Source organism: Bradysia coprophila, chromosome IV (assembly GCF_014529535.1).
Source record: "Bradysia coprophila strain Holo2 chromosome IV, BU_Bcop_v1, whole genome shotgun sequence".
Lineage (NCBI taxonomy): Eukaryota > Metazoa > Arthropoda > Insecta > Diptera > Sciaridae > Bradysia > Bradysia coprophila.
Window position 1 is genome coordinate 5,165,610 of NC_050738.1, and position 22,962 is coordinate 5,188,571.

The following is a 22,962-nucleotide window of genomic DNA, read 5'->3' on the forward strand; positions in this document are numbered from 1 at the left end:
AGGATTTTGAGCGCGCAAGTAGACTCGTTGTGCAGTGTTCAGTGTTTAGGACAACGGCGTTTAGAAACTTAAGGAAATGTTACAGAGAGACGCCAAGTGTTCCTCGTATAGTACTTTATTCTTAGATCATTTTCATATGAACCATCTTCACTTTTAATAAGTTTACAGTTTACTCTGTAATGACGAAAGTGAAGTTGTTCAAATGAAGTACTACGAAAAAGATGTGGCAATGAGTGCACTGACTACCCAAAAACGGTTCGGATGATCACACTTAGGGCTTCAATATCAATATGTGTTCAATAGTCATTTGGGCTCGTTTGCCCGGTCCACCCATATGGCCAGTTCTAGTCTGCTTATAAAAACACGCAAGACATATCGTATACAAACAAGAAAAGCAATAATTAATTGGGAAATCTTTTTTTGTCAGCAAAATTATTCTTTTTTTGCAGCAAAATTATTTTTTTTATCAGCAAATTTATTCTTTTAGTTCAGCAAATTTATTGCGATTGTGACCAAATTTAATTCTTCGTCTGCAAATTTATTTTTTTGAAGCAGCAAATTTAATCTTATTTTGTCAGCACATTTATTTTTTTGCAATCTGCAAAATTAAATATTTTTTTAGCTATTTTTTAGCAGCAAATTTATTTATTTCTATCAGCAAAGTTAATACTTTTGTCAACAAATTTATTTATTCGTCATCAGCAAAATTAATTGTTTAGTTTAGCTATTTTTTAACAGCAATTCTATTGATTTGCAACAGCAAATTTATTCTACTTTTGTCAGCAGATTTATTTCTTGTCATAAGCAAAATTAATTGTTTATTTTAGCTATTTTTTATCTATTTTTGGTGAAATGGATTTTCATATATGCTTTTCGTCACTAGTGGTGAAATGGACACCAAAACCCAATGCTTATCGAGCAACACCTCTAACCATTCGGCTATTGAGATATATAATCGCAGTGTAACAATTTCAAAAGTTCATTTTTCGCAGCTGGTTGCAGAAAACGTTGTATGCAACACGTTGTGAAAGTGGTAGTTTTTGTCACATGCTTCGCACGTTTGATAACATTACATCTAGTGACACAAACTACCACTTTGCGCAACTAGCTGCAGAAATTACTATTTCACGTCTTACGTCAACGTAAATAGTTATTGACACTACACGGACAATTCATTTCTTTTTACGAAATGGATACCAATTTTCATTGCACTTAAAAAGCGTTTTAACACGCCGAGCGATCCGGCCCATTGCCCCGGAGCGAAGCGGAGGGCCGCAATGCGAGCCGGGCGCCGGAACGGTGTCGGTAACTTAGGAGTTAATTTTTTTTTTCTCGCATCGTCTAATAATTAGTCTGTGTAATTCATTGCCCATAAAGAGCGTTTTAACACGCCGAGCGATCCGTAAACTTAGTTAAAGTGAAATTATTATGAAAGGTGTGCATCCTAGAAATTACGCATAGCGAAATTACGAAGGCTTTTACGGGCTTTTTTAAGCGTGTATTTTACACATTGTGTGTAAAAACTTTTTGAAAGTGTGTATTTTACACACTTTTTTGTTCGTAGTAAAAGTGTGTAAAATTACACACTATGCCTAATAAAAAATGTAAAAAATCGACTTATTGCCAAAAAAACTGAGGCTTCATTCCAAACGAAGCTTTATGAGCTTAATCCATTTAACTGATAATTAATATTTTTTAATTTCAAATGAGACACTCGAACCTTACTTCGCTCTTTTAATATTTTCTGTACATTACTGCAAGTCTTTTCGAAAGAATAAAGAGAAAATTGAACAATTGGGTAGAGCTAAGAGTAAAAGAGTATCCAGACGCTCAATACATCGAAGAAATCATCATCGTCCGAAGACGAAAAAGTGGAACAAGCCGTTCCAATTCGCAAAGAGATTCTTAGCGCATTGTGTGAGTGCTCCTTTTGTGAAAAGCAACGAAAGATAAAAGCGAAGCCACGTTCGACGCTGACTTTGTGATTTCAAGTACATACTATATATGTAAATTTGGAGCTGCGTTAAATGTGTAATAATTATACACTCTTCAGTCTACGAGTGTGTAATCATTACACATTTTACTCTAAAAAATGAAAAAGTGTGTAATTGCAAAAAGGTATTATACACACTTTTTCGGAAAGTAAGAGTCTAGGAATTGATAGAAAAAAAGTGTGTAAAAACTCAAAAAGCTTAAAAACGCCCGTAACGAAGCCCCATTCAAATCGAGGGATAAATGCTTTTTTAGGCACTAGGTGTGTAGATTGTCACTCGATACCGCAGGTCGAGCGTGACAATACACATCGTGTGCCTAAAAGATCTATCACCGAGTTGTGTACAACGTTTTTCGCAATAAAGGCAACGGAAAGTTCTACTTTTCGTCGCTTGTTGAGTTGACGTTTTCGTGTTAGTGGTGTTAGTGATATAATTTTATATGTCCTACTGCGGGACATATGCTGATTGAAGATAGTAATTTTCCTACTTATAAAAAAATAAATTTGCAATTGAAACACTAATAAATTTGCTGACAAAAAGCAATAACTTCGAGGTATTAATTTTGCTGTTCGAAGGCATTAAAAGTGCATATTACAAAACAATAAATTTGCTGACTACAAAGTAATAAATTTGCTGCCAGGGATTTGCTGCAAAAGAATTATTTTTGCTGCTTAAAGTCAGTAATATTGCTGCTCAGAAAGCAATAAATATGCTGTTCGAGTACTAATAAGTTTGCTGAAAATAAGACTAATTTTGCTGATACAAAACACTAAATTTGCTGATAAAAAAGATTAAATTTGCTGCTAAAAAAAATAAATTTGCAGAAAAAAAGAATAAATTTGCTGATGAAATAAATAATTTTGCTACTAAAAGAATAAATTTGCTGACAAAAAAAATAGATGCCATAATTAATTTAAGGCCGAAAGCAGACGAGCAATTTTGAGTTGATGGGATCGACAATTATGCTGCGTTTTTCATTGTTTAGCCTTGGTGAATATCGAATGAATTACAATGGACAACGCAACATAATTGTCGATCCCATCAACGCAAAATTACTCGTATGCTTTCCGCCTAAGCAATCGTTGGCCGGAAATTCAAATAAATTTCAAATTACAAAAACTAAAAAAAATGGAAAAAATATTCAATTTCTTTCGTCTTACAAATCAAAATGTATTTGCGCCAACAAAAAACAAGCTGCTGCTTACCGTCATAAACGATGATGGTCGTGCTATTCAATTGGTAGCATTCTCCGATACGACCGGTGCGGAAGTAATATCCAATTCACTCGTTGAGTTCTCAGAAATAACGGAACACGATTACCGTGCGCATCAGATCGTTCATGTTCGAAACGGAAATGTAATCAATTACAATACATCCATGGATGTAGCTGGTGTCGTAGATAATGGTATATTAGTAGTGAATACTCTAATATTCGACCATACTCACCGATTCTTTCCGAGTCTTAGATGAAATTTATTTGTTCAAGAAACACAAACTCTCAGCTGAAAGTACGGAGTTTGATCAAGCACCCGATCTGGCAACGATTCATGAAGTCACCGGATATGTTCAAAATAGCGCAGACAAACCGTTCAATATAAATCGCAGTTTTGTGAGATATGCCGTTGGTGTGAGGACCCTATGAGCTGGACACGGGAATTTATAATCGACAAATTCAATTGCATTTTTCAGGATTATTCCTACGTGAAAAACTTTCTCATTCAAATGGCAATCGAGTCGGCGTATATCATTTCGTCCGGACCACATGCCGACTTGTTGGTGCACTATTTTAAACACAAAATTATTGGACGTCGGAAGTATCAGGTCGATGTGGTGGAATCACTGACTCAGCTAGGATTTGAGAAGTCACGTTGTCTGTACGCAATCAAATTGAAAAAGTAAATGTGGAATTAGTTCACCGAAGTGCGTATTTCCTCATCCTTTTCGCCATTTGCAGAAACGTTTATTCAGACGCATTGAACTGGCTGATTGATCATAGTGACGATTCCAGTACATATCATTCGTACAACAGTTCCGCTTCCCTCATTAAAACCGTCTCTGTAAGTCGAGAAGAATGTCTGCTCACTTACACTACTCCAACTGAATCTACATTCCGTTTAGCAAAGTGTTCAAGAAAAATTCCGTAGTCTGAAACAAATAATTCGAATCTACGGTCGGGCTGGTCAACATTACTGCGAAAAATGGTTGAAAATTTTGATAGAAATGGGATTCACCACGGATGAATCGATGAAAGCTTTGTCAGCAAGTGACTGGGATCCGACCCGAGCCATTGCGTTGCTATGCGATAGTAAGGACTCATCGCTGAAATGTGCGAAAGATTTGGCTTCCAGTATTTTAGAATCAGCAACCGTTCAATGTTATCTGGGCGATCCGGAGGTGTTCATGAGTAAGTCGGTGTCAAATGCGCAACGTTCGCTAATAAAAGACAAATTGGTTCTACAGCTATCGTATACTTGCTGGGATCAGGATCAGGATCGAGTGGCATCGAACATAATTGGGAGTCAAGCAAACTGAAGTATGAGCGTGTTGCATCAGTTCTGAAACGGTATAATGACGAAAAACAATGCCAGGTCATTAACAAATTAAATTTCAATTGAATAATTTGGAGAATTTTTTAATGTGAAATGAATGGCTCTTTCATCGGGTTTAGTACACGATGAGGACAATATTTATGGCCAACAACACACGAATAATTTTACGTTGATTTGATCGACAATTATGCTGCGTTCTCCATTATAATCCGATATTCACCACGGTGGAAAACGCAGCATAATAAATCGATTCCATCGACGCGAAATTGCTCCAGTTCCATACAGTTGTCTCATAAACTTTTTAAATCCACGGTCACTGCTGCTGATGGATTTACCGAATATATGTCGAGGGGTAAATCACTCTCGGGATTAAATGGGGGGTGTTTGGTGGAAGATTCGGAATTACTTTGGGAAGTGTCTCGCTGGAAGAGAGTGGACTTTTGCACATGCAGTAAGAGATTAAGTCGTCCTTTTTAACGCTTATGAAGGGGACTAAACTTTACTGTAAATATTTTTGTCAGTAAAAAAGAGGCCTGCCACTGAAACTTTCTTGATTTCGGAATCCACCAATAGTATAAGTTGCAGTGGAAGCTGGTGGCTTGGTTCTCTATTACTGCCGATAAAAACGTCACTCCACCGAGATCATTTTGTCTTTCATTGTTCGTTGTCTTTGAGCCTCCACATTAATATCTATGAGTTCGGTTTGTACGATGAGAACCCTTCTTTCAATTCTTAGCTTGTTACTACAACACCACTTGGGAACGTAAGTTATGACAACAACACCACGATAATTTTTCTGAAATCTAATCTTTCGAATTTCAAGTGCACAAAGTCATTATAAGACCATCATCCCAATTATACGAAAGATAACCATTCCAATCAGCAAATGAGTTGACTGTTTTATGAACCGCATCGCTTGTAATTTAATACGTTTACCAACTTACATACCGTTTAGTTCATCGCAACATTTCACACTTCTATCGCACTCAGAATGTTTAAGTTGGGTAAAGTTGCGTATATCGTCATAACAGCCTGTACACTTATTGCCTTGGGAGGAGTTGGCTACGGAATATATTATGCAGTAACGAGAAACCATTCTTCTATTGTACATGTTGACGGTCTGCTATATCCTACCGAATCTGAAACCAGAGAGGTGATTTCATTGGATGGACTTTGGGATTTCGCTATGTCGGATCCAAATAGTCCAAGACAAGGTTTGCAAGAGCAATGGTTCGGGAACGAACTTCGAAACTATGTCAATATCACAAAGATACCGGTGCCGTCGAGTTACAATGATTTGGATGTACTTGAAAGCAGTCGAGATCACGTTGGAACGGTGTGGTATGAACGCAGATTTTTTGTTCCGTTGCCGTGGAATACCCAACGTGTGTGGCTGAGATTCGGTAGCGTTCATTATGAAGCAAACGTTTGGATCAATGGGGAACATGTTGTACAACATTCATTCGGCCATCTTCCATTCGAAGTGGACGTTACGGATAGCCTCGATTTTAATGAAGAGAATCGTATCACAGTTTTGTGTGACAATACCTTGTCATCGGTTTCGATTCCTCAAGGCGGTGTCGTTGAAGGAGATGGTGACAATGGAAAAGTGCTGCTTCAGCAATACGACTTTGACTTTTTCAACTATGCTGGCATCCATCGTTCAGTGCATCTTTACACAACCCCGAAAACTTACATTCGAAATTTGCATGTGGAGTCAAGCGTAGATGATGTAGGCCATGGACACGTGAATTTTGAAATTATTTTAAGCGATGACTCTGCAACGAATTCCGCAAATGTGAATATTCTCGACAAAGACATGAATGTGGTTGCCTCACAGACTGTGGATGGAGGAATGCGAGGAGTGTTGATAATCAACAATGTTAGAAAGTGGTGGCCATATCTAATGAACCCGGACCCTGGTTATTTGTATACGATTGAAGTACGAATTTCAACTCCAACGGAACAGGACGTTGATATTTATCGAAAGAAGTTTGGAGTTCGTACACTCCGATGGACCAGCACAGAATTTCTAATCAACGACAGGCCGGTCTATTTTCGGGGATTCGGAAAGCATGAAGATTCAGATGTAAGTCAATTCACGTTGTAAGCTTCAAGAAGGCTAAACAATCCGGTTTGCTTTGTAGATTCGTGGAAAGGGCTTAGATTTGGCTATTCTAACAAGAGACTTCAGTTTATTGCAGTGGATCGGCGCAAATGCATACCGCACAACTCACTATCCATACTCGGAGGAGTCTATGCAATTTGCTGATGAGCATGGCATTATGATCATTGACGAATGTGGATTTGTACAAACGAATATTGTCCTGGAGTAGCCCACTTTTTTGAATCCGTTGCCTCATTAGTCGTAGCCTCTAAACTAATTTAATTTGTAGAGACTACACCGAAGAATTACTCCAAAATCACAAAGTCAATATGGAGCAGCTGATACATCGTGACCGTGATCATCCGAGTGTTGTCATGTGGTCGATTGCGAATGAGCCGAGATCGGAGGCGGACAATGCTGATTGGTATTTCAGTGAAATAGCGAGCCACACGAAACGACTTGACCCAACGCGTCCAATCACAGCCTCGATAGACCGGAGCCTTGAACGCGATAAATCAGCCACTTATTTAGATGTTATCAGCTTTAATCGATACAACGCTTGGTATTCGAATCCTGGACGTTTGGATACGATCACGAATAATGTGGTTAATGAAGCTAGGCGATGGCATGAAGTAATTGGCTTTTGATCTTACTGCCAATCCAGACTCTAATCCCTCTAATCAAATTTTTGTCTGTCGAAGAAACATTCAAAACCTCTGATGGTTAGCGAATATGGTGGTGACACATTAGAAGGTCTTCATTTGTTACCTGCGTTCATTTGGACGGAAGAGTTTCAAATGGAATTGTTCTCAAAACATTTTGAAGCTTTCGATAAATTGAGGAACGAAGGATTTTTCATTGGCGAATTTGTGTGGAACTTTGCGGACTTTCAAACGAAACAAGGTAATGGCTCGTAGATGGTATGAATTTGAGTCAATTTTTTATTATGCCTCTTAGGTATCACTCGCCTAAATGGCAATAAAAAGGGAGTCTTTACACGAAGTCGTCAGCCGAAAGCAGTTGCACAATTGCTTCGAATGCGTTACTTTGATCTGGCAATGGAAATAGATAACAACGAAGATCAGCCATCGGATGTGGATGAATATATCAGCCCGTTTCAGGAGAGATATTATAAAATTGAGCTTTGAATTTTGTCTCTTAAACTAAAATTATAGGGCGGGCGCATCAGCCTCCATACATGTACCAGTAGTCGGACACCCTTCTTACCAAATTGTCATTGTTATTATGATTGATTTTGTATGTTCGATGGTTTTAACGATACCTTTAGGAGTAGTAATAAGCATTTTGGTAAATTTTATCATCCACAGCATCAAGTTCCAACTCACTTATACGAAATCGTACTCTATTTGGCAGCTGTCGAAGATAAGATAAGACTGCAACCAATGACATAGACAAACCTAGACTGGATGTTTATGTAAAAAACACGGAAGCAATAGGTCTGTTCCATCGTAAAATCGATTTTTGACAAGCCGAAAACCAACGAGAACATCCACTCTATACATCTGATTTTTTTGTAGTCTGTGCTCCTGAATTTGTTTAAACAGTTTTTGGCCTAAAGGTCTCTACGTTGAGTTACACACTAGGAATGGCATGGTGGCGCTGCCTCTTTTTAAAATTCCGAATATAATTCTTGAGTATAACTCAATGGCTTGGAACGTTCAATTATGGTACTCACGCACATTTCTTAGTTTACTGTTGTCTCTACAGAGACATGTTGTCGCAGAGTCAACGTTCTAACGTACAGCCAGTCTACATACATTTCCGATATCATTGCTTGTAACAATATCATTTACTGGGGAAGGTTTAAATAAGATTCTTACGCAAGCGAGTCCAGCTATATCTTTAGATATAAAAAACAATATTTGAACTCAGAACATGTTAGTGTAACCCACACTAGATTTAATGGGACAAATATCTAATTCTAACTTATAGTCTAGTTTACAGCTCTTCTTTCAAAATATTAATTTGTCTTTGATTGGTATATTCATAAATGTCGTCGGGCACATTACGGTAGTTGTCAATTTCTAATGCTAGTTGAAAATAGCGTTTTCTGAGCAAGTGAGCCGCTGCCTTCGGCTGTCGATTTCGAGTGAATACACCTTTTTTGTTGCCACCCACTCGCGTAATACCTAACGATTTTGGATATGTCGAATAACATCTTCACATTCAGTTTACGGTGAGGACTTACTCTGAAACGTCTTGAAATCAGCAAAATTCCAAATAAATTCGCCGATGAAAAATCCCTCGTTTCTCAGTCTATCGAAAGCTTCGAAATACTTTGAAAGCGATTGAGTTTGAAATTCTTCCGACCACACAGCAACTGGCAACAGATGGAGGCCTTCGAGAGTATCGGCTCCATATTCTTGTAATATCACAGGTTTCGCGTAGGCCTGTGATTCAGTGATTGCTAATACATTACAATGAGTCTTCATTTTTACAATTAACTCACAGCATGATATTCGCGGGCATCTTCCACAATTCTATTTGTTATCGTGTCTAAACGTCCCACATCGATGTACCAAGCGTTGTATCGATTGAAACTAACAATATCCAAATGAGGTGCTGCACCATCGCCAACAATAGGATGATCGATTGCAGCTGCAGCCGTGATTGGACGAGTTGGGTCGAGCTGTTTCGTATAGCTTGCTACTTCGCCGAAATACCAATATGCATTGCTAACATCAGATCTAGGTTCGTTTGCAATCGACCACATTATGACACTGGGATGGTTGCGGTCACGGTGAATCAACTCTTCCATATTGGCTTTATGATTTTGAAGTAATTCTTCGGTATAGCTTCTACAAATTAAATAATTAAGACGAGAGTTGACCAAGGAAGCGTTAGGAAACAGTATACTCAATGGCAACGTTAGTTTGACTCAAAGCGCATTCGTCAATGATCATAATTCCATGCTCATCAGCAAATTGCATCGACTCCTCCGAATATGGATAGTGACTTGTGCGGTATGCATTTGCGCCAATCCATCGCAATAAGTTAAAGTCTCTTGTAAGGAGAGCCAAGTCTAAGCCCTTACCACGTATCTATAATATCGGAATTAAGTGAGCGGATGATCCAGCAAATCATAAACTGTACTACTAACATCAGAATCTTCATGCTTCCCCAATCCTCGAAAATAAACTGGTTTATCGTTGATTAGGAATGCAGTGTCAGTCCAACGCAGTGTTCGAACCCCGAACTTCATACGATAAATATCGACGTTCTGGCGCGTTTGAGTTGAAAGTTTCACTTCAATTGTGTACAGATATCCCGGGTCTGGGTTCATTAGGTATGGCCACCATTTATTCACACGATTTATAGTCAATTCACCAGTCATGACACTATTAACAGACTGCGAAACGATCGCATTCATTTTCTTGTCGTAAATGGTTACGTTTGCAGACAGAGTTGACGGATTTTCGTTTGGTAAAATTGTAAAATAAACCTGTCCATGACCGTCGTTATCAACACTTGTCTCGACATGCAGTTCCTTAATGTATGTGCTCGGTGTTGTATACAGATGAACCGAACGATGGATGCCAGCATAGTGGAAATAGTCAAAGGTGTATTCCAGGAGAGTCACCTTACCATCATCATTGTCTCGTTCGACAATTCTGCCCTGTGGAATTGAATCCGGTGTCAATGTATTATCGACCAGGACGGTAATGCGATTTTGCTTTCCATAAAGGACTTTATTCGAAATTTCAGCCTCGAATGGAAGGTGACCGAAAGTATGTTGAGTAACAAATTCCCCATTGATCCATACTTGTGCTTCATAATTAACGCTACCGAATCGGATCCATACTCTTTCTCCTTGCCAAGACGTTGGAATGAAAAACTGTCGATCGTACCACACTGTACCAACATGATCCCTTACTGCAATGTCTTCAACTACATCATTGTAGCTGGCCGGAACGGGCATGTTAATGACACTTTGGTTCGACAATCTTAAATCTCTTAGGAACCATTGTTCTCTGATTCCTTCAGCTGGATCATTTGTATTCGATCGTACGAAGTTCCAAATTCCATCAAGTGATCGAAGATTTCGCGTTTCAGATGCCCTAGGATATAGAAGTCCTTCTGTTGGAATCGTTTGACAAGGTGCTGTTGTAACTGTCAGTAACAGTAACACAATCTCCAACAGCAAATTGAATTTACTTTGACTCTTATCCATTTCTGTAATTAACTGAACGATGTTCGATAATTAACTAAAGTCTTATTACTCCGATCATGAGAAATTTTCACCATTGGACTGATATGGGCAAAATATAAGATGTTGATTGCATCAATCTAGGTATCTCAAGAGGCTTAGATATATAATGCCTATAGTTTTTTGCCAGTCATTATTTTGCGCCTCCATTTTCAAATGAAATTGATTTGGCTTAATACTTATATACTTTGAACATCAATGACCGGAAGAATAGGACTTGTTTCACATGAGTTATCTGAAGTCACAGACCCCACCCTTCTCGTACACACTTGAATAGAGTCTACACTACACCCTCAATCAGTTGTGTCAGTTTCATTAAATAGGCCATAAGCTTTATGGCTTAATAAAGTCGTTAATGAAAACTGATGTCACTTATCTTAAGACAATCGATTGATAATATTGAATGACCACCAACAGCAATCTATCCACTATCAACAGTTAGTCCATTTTATGCGCATAAACGAATCGGAGTCGAGTGAATACCTTCGTAAGCTCCGCAATATCTAGTTGAATTTTAAAGTGTACATTGTGGACATACAGAATAACCACAAGATTGGTAACGACGCAGAAATGGTTGAGTTTGGTAGAGTTGGGCTTCTTATAATCGTATTGAAACTGGTATCGTCGCAAGACAGATCAATCGATGGACTATTATATCCTAGAGAGTCAGAAACGAGAGAGATCATATCCCTAGATGGAATGTGGGATTTCGCAAAATCGAATCCTTTCAATGCGACCCAAGGTTTGCAAGAGTCATGGTTTGTCACGAACCTCGACGAATCAGTAGCTATTGCAAAGGTACCCGTCCCGTCAAGTTTTAATGATCTCGATACCGACGATTTGACACGGGATCATACCGGAACGGTTTGGTATGAGCGAAAGTTTTTCGTACCAAGTTCCTGGAATGGTCTACGAGTCGTGTTGAGGTTCGGCAGTGTCCATTACGAGGCTAATGTTTGGATTAATGGTGAACTTGCTGTTCAACACACTTTCGGTCACCTTCCATTTGAAGCTGATGTATCGACCTATCTCGACTATGGAAACGAAAATCGAATTACAGTTCTTTGTGACAATACTTTGACTCTTACAACAATTCCACAAGGGCAGATGTCCCAATCAAATGGTGATAATGGAATCGTGCCCATCCAACAGTACAAATTTGACTTTTTCAACTATGCTGGCATCCATCGTTCGGTTCAGCTGTATACAACACCACTTGCGTACATAAAAGAAGTGAATATAGGTACTACATTAGTTGACGATGATGGTCGTGGATACGTGGACTTCGAAATCATTCCAAGCGATGATTCTGTAGTAAACTCCGCAAATGTTTTTATTTATGATAAAGAGATGAATCTGGTTGCAACACAGTCAGTTGCTATGGATGGAGGGATGCGAGGCGTGGCAATTATAAACAATGTCCGAAGATGGTGGCCATACCTAATGAATCCAGACCCAGGCTATCTGTATACGATTGAAGTACGAATTTCGACTCAAACTGAACAGGACGTTGATATTTATCGCATGAAATTTGGTGTTCGTACACTCCGATGGTCGAGCACAGAATTTCTTATCAACGACAGACCGGTCTATTTCCGAGGGTTAGGACTACACGAAGATTCAGATGTAAATTTACTTAACAGGAAAATTATGGTTCGGCCAGTAACTGAGAATCTTTTAACACACAGTTTCGTGGACGAGGGTTTGATTTAGCAATCGTTACAAGAGATTTTGCTTTATTACGCTGGATTGGGGCAAATGTATACAGAACTACGCACTACCCACACTCGGAGGAGTCGATGCAATTCGCTGACGAGCATGGAATCATGATAATCGACGAATGTGGATTGGTTCAAACTAATGTCAACACGGAGTAAGGTTTCACGAATGAGCAATGTCGGTGATTCTGAAGATTTAAATTTTTGGTAGGAGCTTCGATGACCAGTTACTTCAGAACCACAGAGCCAATATGGAACAGTTGATTCATCGTGACCGAAACCATCCCAGTGTCATCATGTGGTCAATTTCAAACGAACCGAAATCGGGACAATCGGGTGCTGATGAGTACTTCCAAGATATCACTACTTATACCAGACAACTCGATCCATCTCGTCCAATAACCGCTTCGATTACAACAAACAGGGATCAGGACCAACTCGCCAAGTATTTGGATATTGTATCCTTTAATCGGTACAACGCATGGAATTCGAATTCAGGGCGTCTAGACATGATATTGAATAATGTTGTAAGCGAGGCGAGACAGTGGCATGAGGTAAGATTGTGTTCATCAAATGCTTGCTGCAATATGATGAAAATGCTGAAATCTGTATAGATGCACGCCAAACCTGTTATCATGAGTGAATACGGAGCAGAGACTGTAGAAGGCCTACATCTGACACCTGCGTTCGTCTTTTCCGAAGAGTTTCAAATGAAATTGTTGTCGAAGCACTTTGAAGCATTCGATCAGCTGAGAAGTGAAGGTTTTTTCATCGGGGAATTTGTTTACAACTACGCGGATTTCAATGCAGCACAGAGTGAGTTTGAATAAGCAAAAACAATGAATATCAGTCACCTGACTCCTAATTTCTCTCAAAACAAAATTCAGATATCAATCAAGTTGGCTCTAGCAAGAAAGGTCTATTCACCAGAAATCGTCAGCCGAAAAGCGCAGCACATTTATTGCGAAAACGTTATTTTGATCTTGCTGCAGAAATCGATAAATTTGCTGAACGCCCGAAAAGTCTTTACTTATACGTCAGTCAGAATCGGAGAGCACCATTAGTCTCGAAAGATATTTTATAATCAGGGGCGAACTGATATGTAAGGGTCAACTTTCGAATAGGACAGGCAATAAAAGTAATTGCAACGCATCACCCTAATAGGAGATCAAACATTTTTTTGATCAATTATTTTATCGAAACCTTTTTTAAAAGTGCCAGTTCAACTCGATGCATTTATTATAACAAATTGAATTTTATACAAAAATCTACGGCGAAGTAGTTAAAATAGCTTCATTCAATTACCATAGATTTTTAAAAGTGTAGTGATTAACGTTGACGGCCGCGATTAACACGAATGCGACGTCCATCAAATTCAGTGTCATTAAGTGCTTCAATTGCTTTATCCGCGTCCTCGCTTGAAGACATTGTAACAAAACCGAAGCCTCTACTACGTCCAGTGTCTCTATCTCTTATAACTGTGGCTTCAATTACTTCGCCATAAGTTTCGAAATGTTGCTTGAGGGTAGCGTCTTCAGTATGCCATGCTAAACCACCCACAAAGATTTTTGTTGATTCCGCCCGTACACTGATGCACTATCAAGCGAAATGGATTTTATTTAAGTGACCAAAATAATTTCGCTAACTTTCAACATGCCTGAATTGTAAGAATTACTCCGAACAAGGTTATCCAACACTTCATTGTAGGATTTTAATCAAATGAAACACTTTTCTCAACTGAATGATTCTGAAAGCGAAACACTTGTTATAAACCAACCTCAATCCATTTATAGATGTATGTTATCATCATGAAGATTGTTAATTTGGTCTGTTTCTGTTTATAATTCTAGTCTGAACAACACAAACTTGTTATATCTGCATCGTGCTAGTTTTTTTGTTTGATGACCTTGTGTGGGGTGCGTGCATAACACAATTTATTGTCAAATAGCGGAAAAAGTTAGCGTGCTCGCATTTCAGTCTAGTATACGGTTCCTACAAAGGCTCAGTGGTAACGTACTGGCCTTCCGTGGTTCAAAATTCACAAAGCATGTAGTCCACACTCAACCACCCGCACTGGCCCGATTGGTGTTTCAAAGCTAAATACTCCTCATTGGGAGGCCTACATCCAGAAGTGGATAATAAAAGCTACAATTTCTATATACAGTTCAAGAGACCATGCATTATGAGCGTTTGCATCAGGCAAAGCACCTAGCAGGGTAATAGAGGTTTTACCACGTCAAATAAATTAGTATTATTCCAAGTCTGTATAGTTCCGGATGTCATGCAGATGCAAACTCCCCAAGTATACAGCCTTGTATTTTTCAAGCATTCAGACATTTTCCACGCACTGCTTATTGACAACAATCTAGTTAAATGGGAATTACATTGGTGCGATTGAGATGTCACATAGTTTTTTCTCTCCCGCGCTTACGTGCTACATCTTATTTTATTTCGATTAATTAACACACTCACTGTTTAATTGTCCCCTTTAGGCATAAAATATGGTCAAGGCATTGAAATAAATTTTGAGGTTAGTATGTTCACCTTAATGTAGGTTCCCTCCAAGTAACTGTAATCGTCGTAAACACAAACCTTGAGATTATGAAAGTAAACGATTTCATACATATGAACAAATTAGTTATTTAGCACTGAACCAAGTACTAGAATTACAAGCTCTGTAACCTGTAACAGAATTTTCAAGAGAAAACTACCTCATCGACGCAGTAGTCCAAATTTCTAATATAAATTAAGTGTGTAAGGTTGGTATAAAGCTACTGCGTCGCAATTTATTGTATGAAAAGAAGGGTCGATTTCCGTTAAAAAATCTGTGCTTGGTTCAGTGCTATGCTAGGATGAAATTATAATATTCCGAACAAAAAATGTGAACATAGTTTTGCATAAAACGAGTTTTGCAAATGGTTTTCGTCTGATGGTGTCATCTAAGATTAATAATCTTGCAATAAATTTAAGTGCCATAAAAAAGAACATTTTCGAAAAAAAAAACATTTTTAGAAAATGTTAGCCTAGGTCGGGTTTTCGGAACTACCTGGTTTAACTCACTGATTTATCCAGGTCATTTAATAAAAAATCTGGGAAGTGTGTCTTAATTTGGCTAAGTGTTTTTGCTTCACTCGACATATTGCACGATAAAGAGACTGAAAATCTGATGCAGTTGACCAACAGTAGTATTTCATACATCTGGATGCTTTGCTGGACGGAGGCGCAAAAAGTCTGTAATATACTAGGTCCCACCTGTTGGGTGGGTCTGACAAAGTCAAATAACAAGAAAACTACTATTGAAATAGATACAAAACATAGATCAACATAATCTTGTTAACAAAGAGCAGAAAAGTGTTACATTTAACGTTTCCATATATTTTTTTTGATACCAACATTGAAAAATGATACTTTCGCCCCGCATATGAGGGGCGAAAGTAAAAAAATGCATCCCACGGGGAGAAAGTACTTAACGAAGAGCGAACGCAACTGAACGAACAGCTAAAGTGACTGAAGTCACAGAAAATGAGAGAAATGAGTCGAGTTGTCAACAAAATCCGCTCATATTATGCAGAATACTTTGATCAAAATTGTAAAACACTGTGCGCCAGTGTTCTTATTGAAATTAGCATACAAAGTTGATACTTTTTGTTACTGAATGATTTGTTAGTTATATCTTAATTTTTGTGTGTGTTATTGTTGTGATGGCTAAATTATTAAATTTTTCATATACCAGGAGGCTGCCGCCCCCTGGACCCCCGCATTTTCTGGCTAAATGCCTTTTTATTTCAACATTTTGTTGCGATGTTTGCGATACGTATCAATTTTCAATGTTGGTATCAAAAAATAGTACATTGAATGACACGGCCCGAGTCGTTCATACTATTTTTTTTGATACCAACATTGAAAATTGATACGTATCGCAAACATCGCAACAAAATGTTGAAATAAAAAGGCATTTAGCCAGAAAATGCGGGGGTCCAGGGGGCGGCAGCCCCCTGGTATATGAAAAATTTAATAATTTAGCCATCACAACAATAACACACACAAAAATTAAGATATAACTAACAAATCATTCAGTAACAAAAAGTATCAACTTTGTATGCTAATTTCAATAAGAACACTGGCGCACAGTGTTTTACAATTTTGATCAAAGTATTCTGCATAATATGAGCGGATTTTGTTGACAACTCGACTCATTCCTCTCATTTTCTGTGACGTCAGTCACTTTCGCTGTTCGTTCAGTTGCGTTCGCTCTTCGTTAAGTACTTTCTCCCCGTGGGATGCATTTTTTTACTTTCGCCCCTCATATGCGGGGCGAAAGTATCATTTTTCAATGTTGGTATCAAAAAAAATAGTATGAACGACTCGGGGCAAAAGTAAAAAAATTCAACCTGTGCGATTGAGGCCCTTGCCTTCGGCGCGGGCATCAACTCTCGCACACGGTTGAATTTTTTTACTTTCGCCCCTTGTCATTCAATGTACTATTGTAACATAGCGATCGTTTGACATACAGTGTATTTTCTGTTGTAAGACCATGTGTAAGACAGTAAGACCCATGAATTACAGACAAGGGAACAATTTCTCTCGGATAAGAATCAGAGATTATTTGACTCCAGAGACAAATAATACCATCACGAGCCATTTGCACCGTTGCAACAATTGAACTAAATTTCTCCTTAGTCAAATTGACCTAAATTGACTTTAATCGGCGTTAGCCTCAGAGATGGTGCTAGATGACTGTATAGATGTTTTCACAAACGATTTATCTATACCATCCTAGGTAGTTAAGCAGCATTAGCTGCTTTGGATGCGTACCCTTTTAAGGTTACCACAGTCTTTGAATCATCAGCAGCGAGTAAGATTAGTTTATTTATTTCATATAAATTTACACGAAAAAATCAAATTCACATGTCGTAGCTCCTAAAATCAATCGTCCAAAGCAGGTACACTTGTGAGTTTTCATGCCAAAGGGACCTAGAAAAAATCAAAAATTGTCCTTATTTTCGGACCCGAAGCATCATTAGTCGATGCCCAGCTTTTAACCGTTTTCAAATGAATGATTGAATGGAAAGCATGAAATTTTATGAAAAGCGTCAACCATTATATTATTCCGTGTAGGCTATATAACATGAGTAATTCCCAACCAATTCTTGAATTACTAGTTCTTATAATCAAACTGAATATTTTACCACTCCCACGAGTGTGAAGTAATTCACAAGAGTTTCAATATTTCAGTCACAACTGAAGGTTTTACAAATGTTAATATCAGGGACGTCTGTCTTTTTTTGTATCAAAGCAAAGTGATAGAGTCCTCTCTTCGTTTCACATTCACTTAATTCGCATCTAATCTGATTTATTTAGCGTATTGTGATTACGCACTCAATTACATTGCCATTATAGCGAAATCGAACAATTATAACTAAGACAAAAATTCACAACCAAATATCACTATCACATACAAAAAAAGTATCACAGTACGTTAAATCGTCTTTCACAGGTTCAACTTTCTAATCGGATTAAAAAAATTCGGCAGAGAATAACCGTTGAGATTGGCCAGTTAAATTGAAAGCAAAAGTTCTGTTTATCTACGAAAGTCAAAATAAATAGAAGAAGCACACAAAAAAATGATAATACCGTAATATGATAACCCCAATTCTAATGATCTCATCCACAGCTCTGCTATGACTCGTCAGAAATTATAAAAGCCAGGGAAGAGCAACTGATAGAGAGCAGTTCGGTGGTAAAGTTTCGTGGGATATTTGTAATTTAAAAAAAAAAATTGATCAAAAATTGTAAGATCGAGTCAAAAGGGAAATAAGAAGTGAAAATGAAATGGAATATATTACAAGTATTGATTTTGTGTGCTTGCTTTGGACAGGTGAATATCGATTTGTGATTGCCAATTCGTTGACTTTTATGTTAATAAAATTTTAATCAACATTCAGATACAGTTATGGTCAAATGAACTTCCGGAAGTTATGAAAAATGAACTGAAAAATTTGAAAGAATCCATGATGCATGGAATCTACAATATCAGCGAGAAATTCGTTGATGATTTTATACACATTATTGAAATGAATCGCGGCGATCTTAATGAATACTTATTTGATGGTTTAGTGAGTGAAATTTCGTTTAATAGTAAAATATGGGAAAAAATGAGTTTTGTTTCCTTATTGTAGTTCTCTATTTATTGTAGATATCAGCGTTTTATAAACGAAAAAACGCAAGAATAGATGCTGAATTCATACAAAGACTTCAGTGCACTTATTGTGAACTGGATCTTGTGAAAATGGACAGTGTAAAAATACTTCAGTCGGTTTATTCAAAGCGAATGGCACCAGAACAATACAATGGTCTAATTAACCTGTTCTATGTGTTTAAATATGATAATGCAACATTAGCACAAATAGAAAGTGCACTGGTAATACATATAAAGAGTGCGAACTTGAAATAGACATTCGAGAGATGCATGTATAGTACGATTTAAGTGATATTTTCAATTCAATTTCAGAACTATGTGTACGGAATTGACAATGCTGCGACCAAAACATCATTTCTTAATCCTCTTGATTTTCCTGATCCAAGTACGAATATTTGCTCTTACATTTCTCTAAAATATCTTTTTTACATTTTGTCATGAAATTCATTTTTTATCTGGGGAAAATGTAGGCGCAAAAGATTGTCCAGATAGAGACCAAATGTACACAGATTTAATTGATAAATTGAAATTGACGATTGATCTGAGAACAAAAGTTCTTGAAGATATCACTGCTATTCGAGAGAAGTTCCCCTGCAACATAATGGTGCGGAATGGCGTAAATAACTTTGTAAGCATTTCTTTATCAGGCAAATTCTGAAGCACGGCTCTGAAAAACGGATATTATGTTCAGTTGAATTTTTCTTTCAGATGAATGTGATTGACCATTTGAATGGTGATAGCTTAAAAATTGGTGCATGTTTGTTAAAAGAAAATCCAGGAAATTGGGCAGGCAAATGGAATCGATCAAATACCATGCCTTCAAAAGATTACATGGAATACCTAATTGAAGGATTTGAAACTGTATTGTTTACACGATTGTCGGATGAAACTACTCATGGTATAATTAATTTGCTAAAAGCCAATATTCCCGGCACGCCAATCGATGAAATTGAAAAGGCTCTTGTAAGTATACGAAAATATCACTTTAATTTCGCAATCATAAATAAACATTCGATTTTGATTATTTCGACAGGAATATTTATACGATGATGTCCCTCGCACCAAGTGCACATAGTTCAATGCTCAAAATTCGATTTCGAAAACTGAATAACAGATTTTTTACAAATGATTAGAATTTCTAATATTTAAGACTTTTCCGCAATGAATTTGTGGTGGATTTTAAATGAATGAAATAATGAATATTTGGAAAATAAACGCAATTTTTAAAGTTTACTTTTTGGAGCTTGATGATTTCTTAAGAAAAAATGCCATGATTCAAGAAATGTTCGACTGTTTCTTCAATATCATTAACATCAATCATTATCATCGGAATCGATGATCACGTCCTCTATCTAAATCCCAAACTTCTATTTATTTTATTTTTGATTTTTTTGTGGATATTTTATCAAAGAGTGAAATGTTACGCAAGTTTATCTTCTCGCTTACGCTGATATAGTTGTTAATGACATTCGTTTTCTATGTAACACTTACTCATAGATATTCTAATAGTCCGTTGCAACGTTAAAAATATCGAATGTCCTATTTATTTTCTTTCAGAACCTTGGTTATAGGTTTGTTCCAAGTAACTGTAAACACGAACTTTGACAACCCGAACAACGACAATTTCATCCATAGCAACGTCGCTTACGTGATATTTCATACAAATCGACCAACGTCGCCTACGCGATTTACACAGAGGTATTATTGAGGTTATGGTTATATGGATGAAATTTGACAATTCATATGGCCTTGGAACAAACCTATATTATACATCATTTTCATGACCTTGTAAACGTCAGACACTATCACTTCAATCTATTGAAGGAACCTCACGAGTAATTAGGACCCATCAAAATCAAAATCGGTCTTTGCTCAGGAAAGCTCTGTTTTTGTGCGGTTACCTACAGATGGCCGTATTTTCGCTGTGATTTTATTCTTCCTCTGACAATAAAAGACTTAAGCATCGCTTGTTTGAAAGTGTAAGAATTGGTTCACTTTGTTTATTCTGAAAATTTGTTGTGAATAAAATAAAAGCAATGCGCAGTTTATAAGACAAGAATATGTTGAAAAAATCAGTCAATCAAGGGACCTGACCCACCCAAAAGTTGGAGCCAAGTTAACGAAGTTTCTTTAGGTTGTTTCGGTTCAGAATTCTATTTGAAACTTGTGAAATACCGTTCTGTACAACCAAAAACCAAAACTTGTTATACCTGCTACCTGCACCGCGTAATTTTTTTTTGGATTTTATGACCTTTCCATTTTTAGGCATTTTTTCTTCTAGAAAAAATACCCTATTATGGGCGCTTTGTCTGTCTGTCTGTTCCACAAATTTGGTAGTTTTGTTGGTCGGCAGTTTGGTAGTTGGTAGTTGAGTACTAGATTGACATTCAAAATTGCTAAACCGCCATGAGCAAATCAACACCAGGCAAATAATAATTATCTGTTATCTGATATAGCTCACAGTTAACATTGCAATTCGAAAATTTGGTAGTTGGTAGCTGACTACCAAGTTTATAATTGACTGCCAAACTTATTCCCTTGACTGAACGTCATGGGTCTTACGGATGATAAACACCCTAAAATGTTTGTCACACAATGATCACTACTATGATTGAAAATGCATGAATGTATGACCAAAAACCTTAAATACAGAAAATGTTTGTCACACTTTGATGATTCGTTGATAACACGATAACTTGAGTAATTTTCAACGGATTTCCAAAAACTTTTTTTTAATCGACGGGGAAGTGAATTAATGAGGTTAAGTTCGAAGATGGGCTATTACGGTCGGGTGTTCTTCCCAAAAGAATTTTTGTCTCGTCCCTTGATAACACGATAACTCGAGTAGTTTTCGACAGATTTCCAAAAACTTTTTTTTTATTTGATGGGGAATTAAATTGCTGAGGCTAAGTTCGAAGATGGGTCGTAACGGGCTGGTGATCTTAGAGATATTCCCAAAAGAATTTTTGTCTCGTTCCTTAATAACACGATAACTTGACGTAATCCTCAACGGATTTCCAAAAACTTTTTTTTTTAATCTACAGCGAATAAAATTACGAAGGCTACGTTCGAAGATGGGTCGTAACGGGCTGGTGATCTTAAAGATATTCCCAAAAGAATTTTTGTCTCGTTCCTAGATAACACGATAACTTGACGTAATCCTCAACGGATTTCAAAAACTTTTTATTCGACCGGGAATTCCATTCCCGAGGATAAGTACAAAGTTGGGCTATGACGGTTGGGGGATCTCAGAGATAGGATTTATTCCAAAATTTTGTGCGTGTAATATCTTTATATCGATGATAAGAAAAAAATAAAGTTTGGACGAGTGTGAACTTTGCGGCCAGAGCGAAGCGAGAGCCATAATCACATGAGTTTAATTTTTATTCAATATATAAGCAAGAAATTCGCCTCTTTCCAGGGTCTGCTAGAAGACAATAAAACTTAAGCTAAAATTGTAGCCTACATTTGCGTATCTCGTGCTGCCTTTTTGATGGTATCTTTTCATCAGAATCCTTTTTTCAAAGCACACGACCGCAATAACGACCACGAATGTATTGGCTTTCAACAGAAAGTAGATTTCACTTGATCAGTTCTGAAAAAAATGATCAGTGTAACGAAATTTTCATAAACTGCTCAGTTTTCTCAGGGTTGGTCAAATTGCTACAACCAAATCTATTTTATGTTGAAAGCTAACACATTCGTTATTGCGGTCGTACATACTCGAAAAATGAATATGGTGGAAATATATCACCAAAAGACAGTATTTAAATATCAGCCAAATGTATACTTTTCAGCAAATCATCGATGCCCCTTAAGTACTGAAAATACGTATGAGCCAGTATATGGTCAAGTGCTGGAATTCAATGAAAGTAAATAGATAGGTATGGCCAAACGTTCAAATTTGTTTCTCATATACGTATTTTGTATCGAAAGTAGGGTACGCATACCCCGGTATACTTTTATGTACTTTTAGAGTGATTTTTTTTGCTCGGATTACAAAAATCTTCTTGAGAAAAGTAGTCAGTCAGTCAAGGGATCTGACCCATCCAAAAGATGGGGCCTAGTTTTTTGGGGCAGATATGTTTACCATTCGAGTACTACGCACAGACTGACGAAATTATTCTATCTGCTTGCTTATTTATAACTCACGTAGCTTGAATTTTT

The 22,962-nt window shown here is 37.4% G+C and overlaps 5 protein-coding genes across 5 annotated transcripts; 4 read left to right on the forward strand and 1 right to left on the reverse strand.

The window, feature by feature from the left end:
- Nucleotides 1-3,050: 3,050 nt before the first annotated feature.
- On the forward strand, nucleotides 3,051-4,613 carry LOC119066688 (ubiquitin-associated domain-containing protein 1-like). Its single transcript, XM_037169280.1, has 6 exons — nucleotides 3,051-3,399; nucleotides 3,461-3,621; nucleotides 3,684-3,889; nucleotides 3,949-4,051; nucleotides 4,113-4,398; nucleotides 4,455-4,613. The coding sequence occupies exons 1-6, from the start codon at nucleotides 3,123-3,125 to the stop codon at nucleotides 4,607-4,609; spliced, it is 1,188 nt and encodes a 395-aa protein (XP_037025175.1). The 5' UTR covers nucleotides 3,051-3,122; the 3' UTR covers nucleotides 4,610-4,613.
- Nucleotides 4,614-5,486: 873 nt separating this feature from the next.
- Nucleotides 5,487-7,863, forward strand: LOC119066684 (beta-glucuronidase-like). The gene is made up of 5 exons (XM_037169277.1): nucleotides 5,487-6,632; nucleotides 6,691-6,875; nucleotides 6,940-7,282; nucleotides 7,352-7,553; nucleotides 7,608-7,863. The coding sequence occupies exons 1-5, from the start codon at nucleotides 5,535-5,537 to the stop codon at nucleotides 7,796-7,798; spliced, it is 2,019 nt and encodes a 672-aa protein (XP_037025172.1). The 5' UTR covers nucleotides 5,487-5,534; the 3' UTR covers nucleotides 7,799-7,863.
- Nucleotides 7,864-8,544: 681 nt separating this feature from the next.
- LOC119066687 (beta-glucuronidase-like) lies at nucleotides 8,545-10,842 on the reverse strand. The gene is made up of 5 exons (XM_037169279.1): nucleotides 9,772-10,842; nucleotides 9,528-9,712; nucleotides 9,121-9,469; nucleotides 8,860-9,061; nucleotides 8,545-8,800 (listed from the first exon to the last, which is right to left on the reverse strand). The coding sequence occupies exons 1-5, from the start codon at nucleotides 10,840-10,842 to the stop codon at nucleotides 8,610-8,612; spliced, it is 1,998 nt and encodes a 665-aa protein (XP_037025174.1). The 3' UTR covers nucleotides 8,545-8,609.
- Nucleotides 10,843-11,366: 524 nt separating this feature from the next.
- On the forward strand, nucleotides 11,367-13,793 carry LOC119066686 (beta-glucuronidase-like). The gene is made up of 5 exons (XM_037169278.1): nucleotides 11,367-12,504; nucleotides 12,567-12,751; nucleotides 12,808-13,150; nucleotides 13,211-13,412; nucleotides 13,484-13,793. The coding sequence occupies exons 1-5, from the start codon at nucleotides 11,449-11,451 to the stop codon at nucleotides 13,678-13,680; spliced, it is 1,983 nt and encodes a 660-aa protein (XP_037025173.1). The 5' UTR covers nucleotides 11,367-11,448; the 3' UTR covers nucleotides 13,681-13,793.
- Nucleotides 13,794-18,341: 4,548 nt separating this feature from the next.
- LOC119066690 lies at nucleotides 18,342-20,009 on the forward strand. The gene is made up of 7 exons (XM_037169283.1): nucleotides 18,342-18,474; nucleotides 18,542-18,712; nucleotides 18,793-19,017; nucleotides 19,108-19,180; nucleotides 19,266-19,423; nucleotides 19,504-19,758; nucleotides 19,829-20,009. Exons 1-7 carry the CDS (start codon nucleotides 18,424-18,426, stop codon nucleotides 19,868-19,870), a joined length of 975 nt encoding a protein of 324 aa, XP_037025178.1. The 5' UTR covers nucleotides 18,342-18,423; the 3' UTR covers nucleotides 19,871-20,009.
- The last annotated feature ends 2,953 nt before the right edge of the window (nucleotides 20,010-22,962 follow it).